Genomic DNA, 20990 nt, shown 5'->3' with positions numbered 1-20990 from the left:
GGAAACCAGGGCAGACTGAGGCAGCTGTAGAAGAGCAGCTTCCCACCAGCACCAGCTGCTGGAGGAGTTGGAGTCCAAAACATCTGGCACTGGGCTGGGGAAGGCTGCTGTACAGAGAAAAGCCTATGAAGACACAATTGTGTGAAGATCACAAAGTGTGCAAATTATGTTTCCATCTTTAGAGCAAACCTAAGGTGGGTTTACAGTAACACTTTTAAAGCAAAATTAAAACAAAACCTAATATTCTGGGTGTACACTAGGCTGGGCAATATGTTGATATATCAGTCAAAACCAGTTTGAAGTTCACATTGTGTTGTTCCATAATATCTGAGCCGGCAATAGATTGCGAATCACAATGTGTGTAACTCACCAACTAAACATCACGCTAACTCACCAGCTAAACCCTGCAATCTACCACAATATCTGAAATAAGGATGACCACGGCACATGTTGGCAATAGCGGGGACAACCTGCAAGGCCTCGCAGTAGCGGCACAATCAGTGGTGCTCTGCAAGCCCTCATGGCGACAACTGGAGGGGGCAGAAGTAGCAGCAGCAGCTTGCAAGGTCTCACGGCGGCAGAAGTAGCGGCATCTTGCGAGGCCTTGCAGCAGCATCGCATGGCACCAATAGTAGTGGCAGCCTGTGAGGCCCAATGGCAACACCAGCAGTGGGGCTTGCAAGGCCTCGCCATGGTGGCAAGAAGTGGCGGTGGCCTGCAAGCTCTCCTGGCGGTAGTGGCAGGCGATGGCAGAAGCTGTGGCAGCCTGCCTCAATGAGGTCTTGCAGGCCACCTCTGCTTCTGCCATCTTCTGCCACAACTGCAAGGCCACCACTACTGCCACCTCCATGACAAGGCCTTGCAGGCCATTGTCGCTTTTGCCTCTGCCGCAAGGTCACCACTACTGCAGCCACTGCAACAGGTCCTTGCAGGCTGCCAGCGCTTCTGCAGCCACTGCCCACTGCCATGGTGAGGCTTTGCAGACTGATTCTTGTGCCACTGCTGCTTCCTAGCAGGCCTGCTGGAAGTCCCAGAGTCTTGGTCTTCACTATGACACATCACCAAACTTTGGATTGTTCTGATTACCACCATTTGGTAGCCAAGCCCCAAACCCAAAGTCTCATTTGGATGCATTCTGGCTTGCCTGCTGCTGAAAGTGACCACGAGGTGATTGATAATATAATAATTTATCAGTTTTAGACCCTTAAGTAGTAGCAGTTGCCAGGACATTGTCCTGCTCGGCTCTGCATAGTTCCTTCCTTATTTGATACATCGATATATCACGATGTTTAGCTGGTGATATATCACGATATTGAAAACCAGTTATCACCCAGCCCTAGTGCACTCTCTTGGGGACAGATGTTGGGCAGCTGCTTCCACTCCAGGTGCTTGTCTGTCAAAATGTGACTGCATCTCACACACTTTCTATGCTGAAGTATAGGGACAGCTGTGATGAAGCCCTGCGGGCAGGTGTTCATACAATTCCCCTTAGCCCAAAGAAGTTTTGTACTGACATCAAGTACTCTGAAAGCTTCCCACGTTGAAACAAGGCCCCGGAAGGTGGTAAGGTCTCTCCTAAGACAAGAGTCCCTGCAGTGGTTCTTCCAAAGCATCCTGTGCTTCTTTTAGAGGTTATGTGTGCAATAGGAGCAAGAGGCCAACCTGAAGGGGACTTGATAAGGGGAAACTATGGCTGTCTAAAAGTGTGCCACAGTAGTCAAATGCTTCCTGTATTTTAACATTTCTGTCTTTGGTTGCAGTGCCGGCTTGCAAGACGGTGATGTCATTATAGCAATGAATGGGAAAACAGTCACTTCAACCAGAGATGTAACAGACACTGTTCAAAACAGTGACACCCTCTCCATTGTTGTACGGCGAGGAAACGAAGATCTCATTGTGACAGTTACACCTGATGAAATTAATTAAAAAAAGGTGCCCTCTGCAGAAAGTGTGTTGAAATCCTAAATTGTCGTATACTCTTATCAGAAACAGTTTAGGAAAAAACTGTACAAAGTGGAAACATACTTGTAGCTCTTACCGTATTTTATGGACCATAACACGCACCAGACCGTAACACGCACCTACTTTTTAGAGGAAAATAAGAAGAAGAAAAAAAGAAATCTGTCTTGCAGCCTGATCCTGTCTACATTTTCTCAGAATGCGTCAGAGAAGTAAATAAACACTTCCATGAAAGTGTGTATGGGATTGATAGCGCTTATTTATATTGGAGCACCTGTGCCAGTGGTGCTTCTTTCCCCCAGCTATACACACACACTGTTCCCCCCCCGTTCCCCCCTCTCTCACACACACTTTAACTGTGCTTTTGTGTTTTGTCAGAATGAGAAAAGTCCCCTCGCCCTAGTGTCCTTGGAATTAGTGTCCTTGGAATTAAATAAGCTAATACTTAAGACACCTCTGGCACAGGTTTGTGTATTGAATAATTGATTCAAAGAAGTGGGGAGGAGGGTTGCTAATCAGATCTGAGCATAATGAATTGATTTAATTAACAGGGCAATCTGAGGGTCCCTGGGAAATTGTGCATTTATTCAGCAGCAGGAGAGAGTGCAGGCACATACCGTAAGTTGAGAGAAAGGGCAGCAAGCAAGCGCATTTGCTTCAGTGATAGGCTCACATCTTTCCAGCCTCTCCTCCGCCTCCCCCACCACCGCCGCTCCTTTTTTGAATATAATTTTAGATTTAGAGTGAAATCAAGAGAAAAGCACTTCAGAAGCTTGTCCGGCTCTGCAGTAGCAACAGCCAAAGAGGGTTTACCGGAGGATCCCATGCGCTTGCATTAGGATCATTAGGGGGCTCTTATTGTTATTCTTGTTGTTATTTCGACTGCATGGAGGTTACAGGGAAAGGGGCGAGCAGAAGAGAGAGAGAGAGAGCATCCTTGATTCATCTTCCTCCTCTTCTCTATGTGTGCCATTTCCAAACTGGCATTCGAGTTGCAGCACCAGAAGGAGGGTGGGTGTCTCCGAGGTTGCTGCCGACGCCAAGAAAAAGCAAGCTGGCTCTTTGGGGGGTTGCCACCTGTAATTCTAGCTGAGCACAACCTGGGTTAAAAGTTGTGCAACTGTAGCCTGCTTGGCCAGGGTGTGCATGTGCAAAAGGAGGGTGGGATGGGCGGCTGGGGGAGAGCGGAGGAATGGAAAGGAGAGAGTGGGGGGCAGGGGGAGGGGGAGGGGGGGAGAAGAAGGGAGGACGCCAAGCCGGGTGCATTCCCCCTCCCAGGTGGCCCGCTTTGCAAACCCCCCCCCCCCCCGCGTGCTCCTCTTCTGCCACCGCCTGCCCTTTTTCCAACCCGAGAGAGAGAGAGAGACTGACTGCCTCCGGGGCTGGCTGAGGGACGTTTCTCTCTCTTGCCTTCCTCGCTGTTGCTGTTGCTGTTGCTGTGCAGCTGGCAATAAGGCATCAGATCCGCCCGAGTGGAGGGACAGCAAGAGAGAGAGGCTGCCTCCGGGTGACATGCGTGTGCGGGGCTGGCTGAGGGACGTTTCTCCCTCTCTGCCTTCCTGGTTGCTGCTGCTGCTGCTTTTTTTCTGCTCCCCCCCCCCCCTTCACAGCCAGCGGAGTGAAAGCTGCTTACAGGCTGTGTGGGACTCCCGCTTTGCCACGCACAGCCTGTAATCGGCTCTGACTAGTGCCTTTGCTCCGTAACACGCACAGAGATTTCTCCTTACTCCTGAGGAGGAAAAAAATTGCATGTTATGGAGCGAAAAATACGGTAGTTTTCTAGTATGAACAAATCAAATAGTTCTAATAGAAAATGGACAAGCCATTTTCTTCCATATATATATATTACTCATTTAAGTGAGACAAAACAGTTAAGCAGGGGGTATGAATCCTTTCAACCACAGATCTCTATAGGCTGACAAAGGCGGAAGGTAACCTTGTGCAATGCCCCTACTACACACAAACAGAGATTTAACTCAACTCATCCCGTTTTCTAGTGGGCCAACTTAAGAGCTGAAGGTGTGCCAAATGTTGGAGGTTGCCTGCAATACAAGTTTAAGTTTAATACAGACCTCTCCAGGTGGCTGGTGCAGGGCGGGCAGGGGCCATTAAGGCCACTTCAGTCTTGAGAATGCCGGCTCTGGTGGATATTCCTTCCCAACACCATGAAGCAAAGGCAAAATATGGTAGGTAAGTATCCCCTCCAAGGTGTTTGTAACTATTTAAGCACCTACTCTCCAAATCATGGGTAGGCAAACTAAGGCCCGGGGCCCGAATCCAGCCCAATCCAGCCTTCTAAATCCTGCCCACAGACGGTCCGGGAATCAGCGTGTTTTTACATGAGTAGAATGTGTCCTTTTACTTAAAATGCATTTCTAGGTTATTTGTGAGGCATAGGAATTCGTTCACCCCCCCCCTCCAAAATATAGTTCAGCCCCCCACAAAGTCTGAAGGACAGTGGACCAGCCCCCTGCTGAAAAAGTTTGCTGACCCCTGCTCCAAGTATTTGCCAATCTCTTGATGGGAACAAACAAGCTTTTCAGAATACCCATCCCCATGCCACTTCCAGGTATTAGTCTAGAAGATAATTTTTATAACAATTTCAAAACAAAATTAAAATAGTTACATATTTAAGTTTAAGATTGCCAGACTTTATTCTTACCCATCAGCTTAAAAAAAACCCTGCATCTGCTCAACATGGAAATACATTTTGCATGCTGTTATTGAAAAGTACACATGCCGGTAGTTGCATTAACAACCCCCCCCCCCCCGGCCCCGGCCAACCAGCCACAGGTCTGATCTACAGCATGGACTGATCATTAGTCACTAGAACATACTTAAATGGAGGCTAGGAAAGACTAATCAGGTGCTGCTGTGAGTCTAACACACTGCAAAGAGGCATTCTTCCTGATTAATTGCAATTTAAGTTGTGGCTCATACTGAAAATAGGCCAATTCCCCAACTTTATTAAAATGAGCCAGCAAATGGCTCTTTGGGGAGAGCAGGGGCGGTTTACTACACTTGGATTTCTCTGGCTTTGCAAAAAAGTTCTGCAATAAATTGGGCTTGACATTGCTAAATGTCAAGATAACTACTTTCCCCACATCCCATCACAATATAAGATTCACAGAGAATGAGGAAGCAATCCCGCAGACTTCATGTCCTTTTACAAGAAAGGGAAACTTAAGGGAGCATTCTGTCTCATGTGGGCCAACATTCTTACGGGAAAACAGTCCTGCCAGCGTGAACTAAAATCAAACAAGACAGTAACTTTTGCAGTTACATCAACTTCACCGGGTATTTTCAGCTAATATAGGCGGCATAAACGTATTTGGAAAACCTCTTCTAAAGTGTATAGCAGTGAGAACTAGGATTAAGCAGAATAGGGTAAGCCAGTTACTTCCTTGGCACCTCCTAGAACGTACGCAAGTGTGTAAGGACATAAGGAACTACAATACCTTCATGACAGTTGCAAATCCATTTTTGAGGTTTATTCTACAGGGCAGAAGTCTTCCCAGGTCCTTGTGGATGGGGAAAGCATAGCTCTCATTTAAACAAGACAATGAGGTATGTATAGCAGAATTATGGTTTGCATTTTTCTGGTATTTCCATTTTAGAAGGATGTCATTTCACAGCCAAATGAGTACACCGGTGTTGCCTCTATACTTGCTACAAGACAGGATCCAAGCATTAGGCCTCCAGCTAAGCAAAGAATCTCCTCCCATTTCTTCTTTGGTAGACTTTCAGTAAATGGTACACCAGTTGCTTCCATCACTGGGCATCAGTCCCCCAGTGATAAGAAGAATCAAGTCCACAAACCACCAGATCCCAAGTCCTCCAAGGGTGAGCAGTTTCCCCACAGCTGTGCCTGTGTGCCCCAGGCAGAAGCGATCCACTCCAAAGCAGCCCAAGAAAAAGGAGTAGAGGAGAGTAGTTATGAAGTAGTGCCCCGTGTACCTGAGAGAGAACAAAATTGGATAAAACTTTCACATGGCGAGCTGGAATCCACCCTTGCCCTCACTGTACAACAGTTCCCTCTAATGGGCATAAAGGAGCATGCACAGAATCTCTATGTACTTAAAATGTACTAGCCCAGGGGTTGACAACCTGGTCCCTACCGCCCACTAGTGGGCGTTTCAGGATTCTAGGTGGGTGGTAGGGAATTCTACGGCACAAGCTGAATCCTCCTTCCATCAAGCATTGGTGGGCGGTAAGGAAATTTTACCATCAAGAAAGATGAATTAGTTGGCTGGAACAGTGAAGAGACCAGCATTTACTCTTCGTTTGTGACAAGAATAGTTCCTTACACTTGAAGTCAGTAAAACACAATATGGGAGAGGAGAGTTAGATCTGCCTCGCATAGGACTCACCCCCACTTCCGTTTGTACTGCGCTTTCTAGGCCCAGGCCCAGGATCTCTAGGTCCATTTTCAAGAAGTATTTTTTTTTTGTCCTGCAATTTTACCCAGGGAAAACCTGCTGTTTACCTCTGAATTGGAACAAATTGCAATCCACAGAAAACTCGATTGATGTTTGTTCCGATTCAGTGGCAAACAACATTCGTGTCATAGCTGGACCAAAAAAAGGCAGCTTGGACATGGAGAAGTGGGGACAGGCCTGTGCACCGCCTGCCACACAATGAATATTGCAAAGGAATTCTGGGTTCAATAATCTCAAAAAACAAAACAAAAAGGAAACTCACTTTATGCATGGCTTATTCCCCCGCCGAAAGGTCCGCTGGCCTGCACATTCAATGCCATCCAGTGCCTTGCAATGGACTTGAGTGTGGCTCACATCGCTATATGCCTGACCACCAAACTATTACAGGGACAAAACAACAACAGCCGACGGAATTAAGAATTTATTGAGCTAGATTTCTTGTTTTAAGTATACATTTTCCATAGTGAATACATTTATCTGGGAACAAAGGGAGCAGGAAATCGAGCCTCTTTATCCCTACCCCAAATTTGCCAGACATTTATCTAATATTAGAGTAGCAAAATAATCCCTTTTGAGCCCACCTTGAGACATCCGTAGCCCAGTTCCTCTCGGGCACTTGCATTTCCACCATGATCCATGGGAGCCTCACACTCTACGAACTCCTCAGGTCTGCAAATAAATGACAAAGTGAGTTTGATTTTGAGAAGAGGTGCTCCAGAGTTAAGTTTCAGAACGCAGGACCAAGAGCTGAAACAAAGGCCGGAGTCAGAACACAGCAGTAATTCATAAATGTCCCCCAGTTTCCTTAAATTGATCAGGCTAGCATCAAGCACCAGGCTAGCACCCCATCCCTTTTCCAGTCTGCTTCCATAGCAGCCTCTCCAGCATACATTCCTAACTGGGGGAGTTTACTGCTTGCATCTTACCTTTCATCTTGCATCTCACCCCATACACCTGCCATCAAGATTAATACTCCATTTCCAACACACTCCCTTCTCCCTTTCCCATCAACCATCCCCTCTCTTTGTCCAACTTCAACTTCTGCCACTCCCCTCCAGGCCTTTGGCATTGCCTCCAGTTTGCTCCAATTCATATCCCAGCCCTTGTTGTTGTTTAGTCATGTCCGACTCTTCGTGATCCCATGGACACAGAACACTGTCCAACCATCTCGTCCTCTGTCGTCCCCTTCTCCTAGTGCCCTCAATTTTTCCCAACACCAGGGTCTTTTCCAGGGAATCTTCTCTTCTCATGAGGTGGCCAAAGTATAGGAGCCTCAGCTTCAGGATCTGCCCTTCCAGTGAGCACTCAGGGCTGATTTCCTTCAGAATGGATAGGTTTGATCTTCTTGCAGTCCATGGGACTCTCAAGAGTCTCCTCCAGCACCATAATTCAAAAGCATCAGTTCTTTGGCTATCAGCCTTCTTTATGGTCCAGCTCTCACTTCCATACATCACTACTGGGAAAACCATAGCTTTAACTATACGGACCTTTGTAGGCAAGGTGATGTCTCTGCTTTTAAAGATGCTGTCTAGGTTTGTCATTGCTTTTCTCCCAAGAAGCAGGCGTCTTTTAATTTCGGGACTGCTGTCACCATCTGCAGTGATCATGGAACCCAAGAAAGTAAAATCTCTCACTGTCTCTGTTTCCCCCCTTCTATTTGCCAGGAGGTGATGGGACCAGTGGCCATGATCTTGGTTTTTTTGATGTTGAGCTTCAGACCATATTTTGCACTCTCCTCTTTCACCCTCATTAAAAGGTTCTTTAATTCCTCCTCACTTTTTGCCATCAAGGTTGTGTCATCAGTATATCTGAGGTTGTTGATGTTTCTTCTGGCAATCTTAATTCCGGCTTGGGATTCATCCAGTCCAGCCTTTCGCATGATGAATTCTGCATATAAGTTAAATAAGCAGGGAGACAATATACAGCCTTGTCATACTCCTTTCCCAATTTTGAACCAATCAGTTGTTCCATATTCAGTTCTAACTGTAGCTTCTTGTCATAGAACCATAGAGTTGGAAGAGACCACAAGGGCCACCCAGTCCAACCCCCTGCCAAGCAGGAAACACCATCAAAGCATTCCTGACAGATGGCTGTGAAGCCTCTGCTTAAAGACCTCTGAAGAAGGAGACTCCACCACATTCATTGGCAGCAAATTCCACTGTCAAACAGCTCTTACTGTCAGGAAGTTCTTCCTAATATTTAGGTGGAATCTTCTTTCTTGTAGTTTGAATCCATTGCTCCGTGTCCGCTTCTCTGGAGCAGTAGAAAACAACCTTTCACCCTCTTCTATATGGCATCCTTTAATATATTTGAACATGGCTATCAAATCACCCCTTACCCTTCTCTTCTCCAGGCTAAACATACCCAGCTCCCTAAGCCGTTCCTCATAAGGCATCGTTTCCAGGCCTTTGACCATTTTGGTTGCCCTCTTCTGGACACGTTCCAGCTTGTCAGTATCCTTCTTGAACTGTGGTGCCCAGAACTGGACACAGTACTCAGGTGAGGTCTGACCAGAGCAGAATACAGAGGTACTATTACTTCCCTTGATCTAGATGCTATACTCCTTTTGATGCAGCCCAGAATTGCATTGGCTTTTTTAGCTGCTGCATCACACTGTTGACTCATGTCAAGTTTGTGGTCTACCAAGACTCCTAGATCCTTTTCACATGTACTGCTCTCAAGCCAGGTGTCACCCATCCTGTATTTGTGCCTTTCATTTTTTTTGCCCAAGTGTAGTACCGTGTTTCTCATATTATAAGTCATGTCTTATATTAATTTTTTCTTCAAAAAAACACGACATGGCTTATTTTTGAGGGATGTCTTATTTTTTAATAAAGTGCACGCGGGCGCTGTTTGCCGGGCTTGTCAAGCCCAGCAAACAGCGCCCGCCGATCTTCGGTGACAGGCGGGGGTGGGCGGAGAGCGGAGAACGATCTCCGCTTCCCCCCCACCCCCGCCTGTCACACAGCACAGGTCGGCGGACGCTGTTTGCCGGGCTTGTCAAGCCCAGCTAGGAGCGCCCGCCGATCTTCAGTGACAGGCGGGGATGGGGGGAGAGCGGAGAACGATCTCCGCTTCTCCCCCACCCCCGCCTGTCACACAGGACAGGTCCGAAGATCGGCGGGCGCTGTTTGCCGGGCTTGTCAAGCCCAGCAAGGAGCGCCCGCCGATCTTTGGTGACAGGCGGGGGTGGGGGAGAGCGGAGAACGATCTCCGCTTCCCCCCCACCCCCGCCTGTCACACAGGACAGGTCCGAAGATCGGCGGGCGCTGTTTGCCGGGCTTGTCAAGCCCAGCAAACAGCGCCCGCCGATCTTCGGTGACAGGCGGGGGTGGGCGGAGAGCGGAGAACGATCTCCGCTTCCCCCCCACCCCCGCCTGTCACACAGCACAGGTCGGCGGGCGCTGTTTGCCGGGCTTGTCAAGCCCAGTTAGGAGCGCCCGCCGATCTTCGGTGACAGGCGGGGATGGGGGGAGAGCGGAGAACGATCTCCGCTTCTCCCCCACCCCCGCCTGTCACACAGCACAGGTCGGCGGGCGCTGTTTGCCGGGCTTGTCAAGCCCAGCAAACAGCGCCCGCCGATCTTTGGTGACAGGCGGGGGTGGGGGGAGAGCGGAGCACGATCTCCGCTTCCCCCCCACCCCCGCCTGTCACACAGGACAGGTCCGAACATGGCTTATTTTTGAGGGATGTCTTATTTTTTAATAAAGTGCACGCGGGCGCTGTTTGCCGGGCTTGTCAAGCCCAGCAAACAGCGCCCGCCGATCTTCGGTGACAGGCGGGGGTGGGCGGAGAGCGGAGAACGATCTCCGCTTCCCCCCCACCCCCGCCTGTCACACAGCACAGGTCGGCGGGCGCTGTTTGCCGGGCTTGTCAAGCCCAGTTAGGAGCGCCCGCCGATCTTCGGTGACAGGCGGGGATGGGGGGAGAGCGGAGAACGATCTCCGCTTCCCCCCCACCCCCGCCTGTCACACAGCACAGGTCGGCGGACGCTGTTTGCCGGGCTTGTCAAGCCCAGCTAGGAGCGCCCGCCGATCTTCAGTGACAGGCGGGGATGGGGGGAGAGCGGAGAACGATCTCCGCTTCTCCCCCACCCCCGCCTGTCACACAGGACAGGTCCGAAGATCGGCGGGCGCTGTTTGCCGGGCTTGTCAAGCCCAGCAAGGAGCGCCCGCCGATCTTTGGTGACAGGCGGGGGTGGGGGGAGAGCGGAGAACGATCTCCGCTTCCCCCCCACCCCCGCCTGTCACACAGGACAGGTCCGAAGATCGGCGGGCGCTGTTTGCCGGGCTTGTCAAGCCCAGCAAACAGCGCCCGCCGATCTTCGGTGACAGGCGGGGGTGGGCGGAGAGCGGAGAACGATCTCCGCTTCCCCCCCACCCCCGCCTGTCACACAGCACAGGTCGGCGGGCGCTGTTTGCCGGGCTTGTCAAGCCCAGCTAGGAGCGCCCGCCGATCTTCGGTGACAGGCGGGGATGGGGGGAGAGCGGAGAACGATCTCCGCTTCTCCCCCACCCCCGCCTGTCACACAGCACAGGTCGGCGGGCGCTGTTTGCCGGGCTTGTCAAGCCCAGCAAACAGCGCCCGCCGATCTTTGGTGACAGGCGGGGGTGGGGGGAGAGCGGAGCACGATCTCCGCTTCCCCCCCACCCCCGCCTGTCACACAGGACAGGTCCGAAGATCGGCGGGCGCTGTTTGCCGGGCTTGTCAAGCCCAGCAAGGAGCGCCCGCCGATCTTTGGTGACAGGCGGGGGTGGGGTGAGAGCGGAGAACGATCTCCGCTTCCCCCCCCCACCCCCGCCTGTCACACAGGACAGGTCCGAAGATCGGCGGGCGCTGTTTGCCGGGCTTGTCAAGCCCAGCAAACAGCGCCCGCCGATCTTCGGTGACAGGCGGGGGTGGGGGGAGAGCGGAGAACGATCTCCGCTTCCCCCCCACCCCCGCCTGTCACACAGGACAGGTCCGAAGATCGGCAGGCGCTGTTTGCCGGGCTTGTCAAGCCCAGCAAACAGCGCCCGCCGATCTTCGGTGACAGGCGGGGGTGGGGGGAGAGCGGAGAACGATCTCCGCTCCCCCCCACCCCCGCCTGTCACACTGCACAGGTCGGCGGGCGCTGTTTGCCGGGCTTGTCAAGCCCAGCTAGGAGCGCCCGCCGATCTTCGGTGACAGGCGGGGATGGGGGGAGAGCGGAGCACGATCTCCGCTTCCCCCCACCCCCGCCTGTCACACAGGACAGGTCCGAAGATCGGCGGGCGCTGTTTGCCGGGCTTGTCAAGCCCAGCTAGGAGCGCCCGCCGATCTTCGGTGACAGGCGGGGATGGGGGGAGAGCGGAGAACGATCTCCGCTTCTCCCCCACCCCCGCCTGTCACACAGCACAGGGCCGAAGATCGGCGGGCGCTGTTTGCCGGGCTTGTCAAGCCCAGCAAACAGCGCCCGCCGATCTTCGGTGACAGGCGGGGGTGGGGGGAGAGCGGAGAACGATCTCCGCTTCCCCCCCACCCCCGCCTGTCACACAGCACAGGTCGGCGGGCGCTGTTTGCCGGGCTTGTCAAGCCCAGCTAGGAGCGCCCGCCGATCTTCGGTGACAGGCGGGGATGGGGGGAGAGCGGAGAACGATCTCCGCTTCTCCCCCACCCCCGCCTGTCACACAGCACAGGGCCGAAGATCGGCGGGCGCTGTTTGCTGGGCTTGTCAAGCCCAGCAAACAGCGCCCGCCGATCTTTGGTGACAGGCGGGGGTGGGGGGAGAGCGGAGCATGATCTCCGCTTCCCCCCCACCCCCGCCTGTCACACAGGACAGGTCCGAAGATCGGCGGGCGCTGTTTGCCGGGCTTGTCAAGCCCAGCAAACAGCGCCCGCCGATCTTCGGTGACAGGCGGGGGTGGGCGGAGAGCGGAGAACGATCTCCGCTTCCCCCCCACCCCCGCCTGTCACACAGCACAGGTCGGCGGGCGCTGTTTGCCGGGCTTGTCAAGCCCAGCAAGGAGCGCCCGCCGATCTTTGGTGACAGGCGGGGGTGGGGGGAGAGCGGAGAACGATCTCCGCTTCCCCCCCACCCCCGCCTGTCACACAGGACAGGTCCGAAGATCGGCGGGCGCTGTTTGCCGGGCTTGTCAAGCCCGGCAAACAGCGCCCGCCGATCTTTGGTGACAGGCGGGGATGGGGGGAGAGCGGAGAACGATCTCCGCTTCCCCCCCCCCCGCCTGTCACACAGGACAGGTCCGAAGATCGGCGGGCGCTGTTTGCCGGGCTTGTCAAGCCCAGCAAGGAGCGCCCGCCGATCTTTGGTGACAGGCGGGGGTGGGGGGAGAGCGGAGAACGATCTCCGCTTCCCCCCACCCCTGCCTGTCACACAGCACAGGTCCGAAGATCGGCGGGCGCTGTTTGCCGGGCTTGTCAAGCCCAGCAAGGAGCGCCCGCCGATCTTCGGCTCTGTCCCCCGATGCGCGACGGCTCGGGGAAGCAGGCAGGGAGCTCCTGCTGGGTCCCGCGCCTTCGCCTCTCGCTCGGTCGGGGCTACACGACATGGCTTATTTTCGGGGTATGTCTTATTTTTCACCAACCCTTAGAAATCCTGTCATGGCTTATTTTTTGGGGATGCCTTAAAATATGAGAAACACGGTACTTTACATTTCTCCCTGTTAAAATTCATCTTGTTTGCTTTGGCCCAGTTGTCTAATCTGTTAAGGTCATTTTGAAGTGTGATCCTGTCCTCTGGGGTATTAGCCACCCCTCCCAATTTGGTGTCATCTGCAAACTTGATCAGGATGCCCTCAAGCCCATCATCCAAGTCATTGATGAAGATGTTGAATACGACTGGGCCCAAGACAGAACCCTGTGGCACCCCACTAGTCACTTCTCTACAGGAGAAGAGAAGCCATTGATGAGCACCCTTTGGCTTCGGTCAGTCAGCCAGTTACAAATCCACTGAATGGTAGCATTGTCTAGCCTGCATTTTACTAGTTTATTTACAAGAATATCATGGGGCACCTTGTCAAAGGCCTTGCTGAAATCAAGATATGCTCCACCCACAGCGTTCCTTTCATCTACCAGGCTTGTGACTCTGTCAAAAAATGAGATCAGATTAGTCTGACATGACCTATTTTTCAGAAACCCATGCTGACTTTTAGTGATCACAGCGTTCCTTTCTAGGTTTTCCTACATAGAGATTTCTCAGGAGACAGATGAGGTGATCAGGCACTCCCATTTCTTTAAGAACTTGCCATAGTTTGCTGTGGTCGGCACAGTCAAATGCTTTTGCGTAGTCAATGAAGCAGAAGTAGATGTTTTTCTGGAACTCTCTAGCTTTCTCCATAATCCAGCGCATGTTTGCTATTTGGTCTCTGGTTCCTCTGCCCCTTCAAAATCCAGCTTGCACTTCTGGGAGTTCTCGGTCCACATACTGCTTCAGCCTGCCTTGTAGAATTTTAAGCATAACCTTGCTAGCATGTGAAATGAGCACAATTGTGCGGTAGTTGGAGCATTCTTTGGCACTGCCCTTCTTTGGGATTGGGATGTATCCCAGCCCTAGACTTTGGCAACCCCTTTGTCTTGCACCCTGGCACCTCTCATCCTTCCATGCACATTCCACAGCCTTCCACCGTTAAAAAACCCTTTGTGTTCCATCCTTACCCCTTTAATTCTTCACACAAGAACTAAACTAAACTAAGGAGCTTTCACACCTCTGCGCCCAGAAAGCAGCAGTTTACGTCAGTAGGAACTGGATTTGCATCTGTGTTTAAACCACCATCTCAGCTGACTCCTACTCTGAGCTGGCGGTATATAAGTAAAGTCCTTTATTGCTGAAGTTTCTGTCTGGATTTTTAAAAACATGGTTAACAATGCAATCGGTACATAAGTAATTTTTTAAAAGTTGACCTTAGAGTATAGGAGTTGAATGCGCCCTAAGTCACAATGCCTACCACTGTACCCAGGGCCATTCCAAGACATTTTGGCAACAGAGAAGCAGTAAAACATTGTGCCACCCTCCACTGGCCTCAAATTATGACCCCAGGAGCAGCCCCTGCCATTTCCTCCCTGGGGTGGGAGGAAACCAGCACCACCTCCTATTCACCGAGATGCCACTGCAGAGGCAGCATGGGGACAGGGGCTGCCCAGGAAGTAGCAGATCTGGCCTCCAAGAAACACACCACAGCAGTGGCTATTGTAGCACTACCATAGCTGCAGCACTGGCGATACATTCCTTGGAGGCCAGATTACTGCCCCTGTGGATCCTGCCTCCTGCCCCCAGAGGTTGTGGCCTCACCTCGCAGTCCTCACTGCATGCCTCAGTACTTCTGAACACCCACCAGGGCCCCAAGGCCCACCAATTTTGATGCTTCCTCTGGCCCTCACCACACTGGACACAACTTAAAATTTCCAACAGTGCCCTAGGGCAGGGCTGTAGCTACCAGGGGGTGGGGGCTAGCTGGGTTTTTCACCCTAGGATAGTGAAGCCTCCAGAGAGGCGCCAGTGAGCCTGTGCGTAAGTACTAGTTTTGCCCCTGCCAAGGGTGCCCAAAATAGCATTCCTCTAGGCTGCTTAATGTGACAGCTGGCCAGCGCCAAGCAGACCCCTGCCAAGACAGTATGCCAAGGGTATTTTTTTTTTACTACCTTTACACCCCACTTTCCCCCCAAGGAGTTCCAGGTGGCAAACACAGTTCTTCCTCTCCTCATTGATCTTCCCAACAACTCTGAGAAGTTGTGTGTTCGAGCCCTACATTGGGCAAAAGATTCCTGCACTGCTGCAGGGGGTTGGACTAGATGACCCTCATTGTCCCTTCCAACTCTACAGTTCTGTGATTCTACGACCCAAGGATACACACCAAGCTTTATGGCTGTGATAGGATCTGAACCCTGGCCTCGGCGATCCCAGTCACAGATCCCAGCCTGACCTCATCCGCCTGCTGCCCCCATATCATTTTAACTCCCCTTCCCATCTTCCACTACCTGGGAGCCAGTGAGGCCTAGTGGTTAGTGTGCCTGACTGGGGCCTGGGAGAGACCAGGGTGCGAATCCAGGCTGCGTCAGGAAGCTGCCTCTCAGCCTAACCCCGCTCGCAGGGTTAAAGCGAGGGGGTGGGGGAGAAGGTGTGCTGCGCCGCCGCCGCCTCGACCTCCTAAGGCGGAACAGGCGGTAGAGAAAAAGAAGCTCCTCCCCGCCCTCCTGGCCCCTCCCCATTGGTCCGCCTCCTCCTCCCCCCAGGCCAGCCCCGCTGCCTCCCGGAAGTCTCGCGGGACCTTACAGGTGGTCGCAGCGAATGAGCGGTCCGTGGGGGCCTTGGCCTTCGCAGAAGAAGGCGCCTCCCCCGGCGCTGGCGGTGGGCTCCGGGTCGGGTTGCTCGGGGCTGTGCGTGGCGTTGTGCTGGTGGCTCCGAGGCACGCCCTGCAGGAGGAGCAGGTTGCCCAGCAGCAGCGCCGCCTGCCCACACAGCAGCGCGTAGCAAAGCGGCGGCCCTCGGGCAGCCATGGCGCCCGCCGCGCGGAGAGGCTCCTTCGGAAGTTACCCAGAAAAGCCGCGCTCCGCCAATAAGGAAAGGGCATTTCTCTTCTAGCCAGTCGGAAGCCAGTTGCGAGGCTGGAGGCGGGGAAATCGGCAGAGGGCGCGCCGCGCACATTTCCGGTGGAGGGGTGAGCAGGAAGGCCTCTCTAAAACGTGTGGACGTCAGCCAGCAGCGGTCAGGGATGTTGGGAATTGTAGTCCAGCTGCGTCTCTAGGGCAACCTTGCCGGCTTTTCCAGCGCACCTGCGATTGGCTGCCAGGCTGCCGTCGAGAACCAGTGAAAAAAGAGATATGAAGAAGTGTGCATGCCCACGAAAGCTCATACCAATGACAGACTTACAGTAGTTGGTCTCTAAGGTGCTACTGGAAGGAATTTTTCTATCTTATTCTTATTTTGAAAATAGAGAGCTAAGGAAATGCAGAGCCCTAACCCTTTGTTGTCTGCAGGGGGCAGCATTCCCTCCCCGGTGTCTGAATTTCAAATGGTCTCTAGTCACTTCCCGGTGACCACCTGCTTAAGCATCCATCCGGATACTTTTGCAGAAAGTTTGTATGAGTTTGTATCTAACTTTTAAATTATTTTTATTGCATTTTCAAATACAGTGGTACCTCGGGTTACAAACGCTTCAGGTTACAAATGCTTCAGGTTATAAACTCCGCTAACCCAGAAATAGTACCTCGGGTTAAGAACTTTGCTTCAGGATGAGAACAGAAATTGTGCGGCGGCAACAGCAGGAGGCCCCATTAGCTAAAGTGGTGCTTCAGGTTAAGAACAGTTTCAGGTTAAGAACAGACCTCCGGAAAGAATTAAGGTACCACTGTATATAGGAACATCAAAAAAGAGATAACAACATATACAAAAACCAACAACCCACCATTCTTTCTGACGTAGGACAGAGATAATAAGGTCATGAATATACAGACATTTAATTACAGTAAAAAGAAATAACAAAAAGTAAAAAGGACAAAGTCCTTTGTGGCACAAAAGAGGCCAAACCTGTTTTTGGTAGCTGACACGTATTTTTCACATCTGATGTATTGGCATATGAAATAGGGCCCCACCATGGAACACTGAATGTTTGTGGTATCTCTTTCCCTTGTAATAAGTGTACGTTATGGGTAATTTTCTTCAATATTGCTGTATTGCTATACCTTGGATGAAGAGACAAATGGTCCAGGTTTTTGCACTGGAGGGTCTATAGTTTGTGGAGAGGTTATAGGATGTCAGCTGCACACTGAACATTTGTTCCTATTTACTTGCAGGACAATTATATGTTGTGGGTCATCCCACACTTTCAGCTGCGTTTTCCCATCACTTTCCTTACCACAAAAGTTCTGATTATACTGCAGAAACCTGAATTTGCTGATATGTTGTTAAATCCCAACTGCAAAGTAGTAGCAGCCTGGAAAGGCCCCCAGTGTTTGGGAAATACTTTGGCTATGTGCTATAAATTCCATAAATTTTCCTTCTTGTAATTATCCCTGTTATGTACTGACAGAAAGCACTTGCTGGTGACAAGCTAAAAAAATTCCTTCCAGTAGCACCCTGGAGACCAACTAAGTTTGTCATTGGTATAAGCTTTCTTGTGCATGCACACTGAATGCAAGTGTTATTGCAAACCATATAATAAACCAGGGCTACCTGATGTGGGAGCAGGCCCCTGGGGGAAGCTGCTTATTCGATTGCTGCACACTGGCAGAAAGCTTGTCTACTACAAAATGTGAGTTCAGACCACAACAAAAGTAAAGTGCAGCTACATCCAACCAAAGGTTAAAAGTTTAGTGGATCAGGGGAAAGCTGTGGACGTAGTATATCTTGATTTCACCAAGGCTTTTGACAAAGTCCATTATATTATTGCAGAGAAGCTGGTAGAATGTGGGCTGGATGAGGTAACTATTAGGTGGATTTGTAGCTGGACCACTGAGCAAATCCAAAGATTTGAACTGCAACTCATTACCAAACATGGAACCATGGAGAGACCTGGCCTGAACAAAGACATTGGATTCTTATCTCATTATACATTATAAAGCTATCTTTAGCCATCTCACCCCTTGCTTTTCCCTGTAAGATAAATTGCATTCGTTAACAGTCATCAACGAGTTTCCACACCTATCAGTCAAACACCCATTCCCACCATCCTGAGGTGACTTCTGTTTCAGTGTATCTGAAGAAGTGTGCATGCACACGAAAGCTCATACCAATGACAAACTTAGTTGGTGTCTAAGGTGCTACTGGGGGAAAAAATTGTTTCGACAGACCAACACGGCTACCTACCTGTAACCAAATCCAAAGAATTATCCTTAATGGTTCCTCCTCATCCTGGAAAAAAATGACAAGTTGGGTGCTGCAGGGTTCTGCATATTCCCATTGTTGTTCAACATCTTTATAAATGATTTGGATTTGGATGAAGGAATTGAGGGAATACTCATCAAATTTGCAGATGACACTAAATTAGGAAGGGTAGCTAATGCAGAAGGATTCAAAATGCTCTTAACAGATTGGAGACCTAGCCCCAATGTAACAAAACAAAATTCAACAGGTTCTACACTTACAAATATAAGTTGGGTGACATCTGGCTTGCCAGTAGTACCATGAAAAGGATCTAGGGGTCTTGGTAGACAAGATTAACATGAATCGCAGCAGCAAATGCTATTCTAGGCTGCGGCATGAACAAAAGTACGTGTCCAGATCAAGAGAAGTAATCTTCCTGCTCTATTCTTTGCATAGTGCGCATTATATTGTGATGCTGCCTCTTGCTTGCCTGGACAGAGGATAAGCAGAAATGTGTGCATTGAACCATATTGTTTTTGTCTGACTGCAATGCAACTCCCTGTAGAAAGGTCACATTCTTTGCGCTGCTTACCTTTTTCACTCTGGTTGCCCACCACTGGAATAAGGACCCCAGAATGCTGTTCGGAAGGCTGCTATTGCCCCAACACCTGCTAGTCAGTCTTGCTAATTCTGCATAGTCTATCATTTTTGTCTGCCACTCTTCAATCGTTGGTAATTCCTGAGTTTTCCATTTTTGGGCTAATAAAGTCCTAGCCGCGGTTGTCGCATACAAAAAATATTATATGATCCTCCTTTGCAATCTCTTGTCCAATGAGTCCTAATAAAAATGCCTCAGGCGAGAGATTTTACTTTCTTGGGCTCCTTGATCACTGCAGATGGTGAAAGCAGTCACAAAATTAAAATACGCCTGCTTCTTGGGAGAAAAGTAATGACAAACCTAGACAGCATCTTAAAAAGCAGAGACATCACCTTGCCGACAAAGGTCCGTATAGTTAAAGCTATGGTTTTCCCAGTAGTGATGTATGGAAGTGAGAGCTGGACCATAAAGAAGGCTGATCGCCGAAGAATTGATTCTTTTGAATTTTTGGTGCTGGAGGAGACTCTTGAGAGACCCATGGACTGCAAGAAGATCAAACCTATCCATTCTGAAGGAAATCAGCCCTGAGTGCTCATGAGAAGACTCCCTGGAAAGGACCCTGATGTTGGGAAAGATGGAGGGCACAAGGAGAAGGGGACGACAGAGGACGATATGGTTGGCCAGTGTTCTCGAAGCTACCAACATGAGTCTGACCAAACTGCAGGAGACAGTAGAAGAAAGGAGTGCCTGGCGTGCTCTGGTCCATGAGGTCACGAAGAGTCGGACACGACTAAACGACTAAACAACAACAAGTTTGTCATTGGTATGAGCTTTCATGTGCATGCACACTTCTTCAGTGACAAACTTAGTTGGTCTCTAAGGTGCTACGGGGGGAATTATTTTGTTTCGACTACGCCAGACAGGGCCGGCGCATCCATTTAGGCGAACTAGGCAGCTGCCAAGGGCGCCAGAATGGAGGGGCGCTGGCCAGCCTGTCCCCCGCCTGCCTGCCGCCCCCACCACCTGGTGCTGCCTGCAGGGGCGTCGCTAGCCTTCTGGCTGCCCGGGGCAAGCAAGCCAGAAGGCACCCCGCCCGGGGGGGGGCGTCCATCGCAACGCACAAGGCATCGCCGACACCGCGCGAAGCAGGAGCGAGCGAGCCTGACGGCTTGGTGGGCGTCGCTTGTGCCCGGTCTCCCCGCTGACTCTGGCGCCACTATATCCCCCTTTGACGCCCTTCTTGCTCTAGCCAGGCACTTCCACGTCCTCGAAGAGGGCCCCGCTGCCTGCTTCTGGTGCCTCCCGAGCCCCCTTAGTCCGCCAGCTCCTGCGCATCCTCCTGCTCGCCGCCGCTGCTGACGGGCTCTGCTCCTCTGCAGCGGTCAAGTCCTGGCACTCCCGGGCTCCGTCCCTCGTCCTCCTCCTTCTGCCTCGCTTCTTCCCTTTTTCTCTCTTCCTCGCACGCTCTTGGGATTTGACAGCGGCTCTTCCTAGGCGCCCCGGGATCCGACCTGAGGAGGCCGCACCCCGCGCCGAGTGCAGGCAGGTCGTGTTTCTCCAGCGAGGCTCTGGGCGCGCGGGCAGCCTCTTGTTTCTGGGTGCAGTCGCTTCCGCGGCCGGGCCTCAGCGGCAGAGCCCGAGCTGCCTCTAGCTCTTTTACTTCCGTCCCTGCCCGATGAGGTTAAAAATCTCACTGCCCCAACTGAGCTGCGGCTCCCGAGTGCAGAAGCAGGCAGAGGAGAGGAGGAGCCCTGCTGGGCCTGCTTTACAGCTCCACTCTGCGTTAAAGACACGTCATTATCATCATCATCATCATCATCATCATTAGTTTTCACTTGTATAGCGCTTCATATTTCAACGGAATCTCTAAGCAGTTTAACATATAGAGGAAGGTTGCAGAGTATTTACTACGAAGGGTGAGTATTTACTACGAAGCAGACCTTTGGCCCCTCAAAATTACCCGCTTTGCATTACCTACAATGCAAAGTCCCATGGTGCTCAGCGGCGTTTACTTCGTATAACACTAGTTTACCGTGGAAGTAAATCACAAGCCAGTGGTTTTTCACAGGATTGTTGAAAGCAGCAGAATGCTTCGTCGGGATTTTCCGACAGGAGACCAGTCGCTGGCTTTATTGAACAGTGCAGTCATGGTCCCCCAGCTTAGGTGGGCCTCAGAAAAGTGGCCTTAGGGTAAAAATGGAGCCTAAACTTGTAGTAA

General features: G+C 51.3%; 2 protein-coding genes across 4 annotated transcripts in view; one reads left to right on the top strand and one right to left on the bottom strand.

Annotated features, from left to right (window-relative positions):
* Positions 1-1928, top strand: part of HTRA4 (HtrA serine peptidase 4) — a 30336-nt gene extending 28408 nt beyond the window's left edge. The window contains exon 9 of the mRNA XM_035138992.2: positions 1761-1928. Coding sequence (XP_034994883.1) covers positions 1761-1926 — 166 coding nt within the window. The 3' untranslated portion in view covers positions 1927-1928. The remainder of the gene's footprint in view (positions 1-1760) is intronic.
* TM2D2 (TM2 domain containing 2) lies at positions 67-15922 on the bottom strand. 3 transcript variants are annotated; one of them, XM_060283137.1, is made up of 7 exons: positions 15646-15922; positions 6980-7067; positions 6661-6776; positions 5418-5916; positions 4032-4112; positions 2039-2084; positions 67-123 (listed from the first exon to the last, which is right to left on the bottom strand). In XM_060283137.1, the coding sequence occupies exons 1-4, from the start codon at positions 15867-15869 to the stop codon at positions 5703-5705; spliced, it is 642 nt and encodes a 213-aa protein (XP_060139120.1). In that variant the 5' UTR covers positions 15870-15922; the 3' UTR covers positions 67-123; positions 2039-2084; positions 4032-4112; positions 5418-5702. The 3 variants fall into 3 exon arrangements, with proteins under 3 accessions (XP_060139120.1, XP_060139119.1, XP_034995462.1); XM_060283136.1 differs by lacking the exon at positions 2039-2084; XM_035139571.2 differs by lacking the exons at positions 2039-2084; positions 4032-4112.
* Positions 15923-20990: the final 5068 nt, after the last annotated feature.

This window comes from Zootoca vivipara, chromosome 15 (genome assembly GCF_963506605.1).
Source record: "Zootoca vivipara chromosome 15, rZooViv1.1, whole genome shotgun sequence".
In the NCBI taxonomy this organism is placed as follows: domain Eukaryota; kingdom Metazoa; phylum Chordata; class Lepidosauria; order Squamata; family Lacertidae; genus Zootoca; species Zootoca vivipara.
The sequence above is the reverse complement of the archived record's forward strand: the minus strand, read 5'-3'. Positions and strand labels throughout refer to the sequence as shown.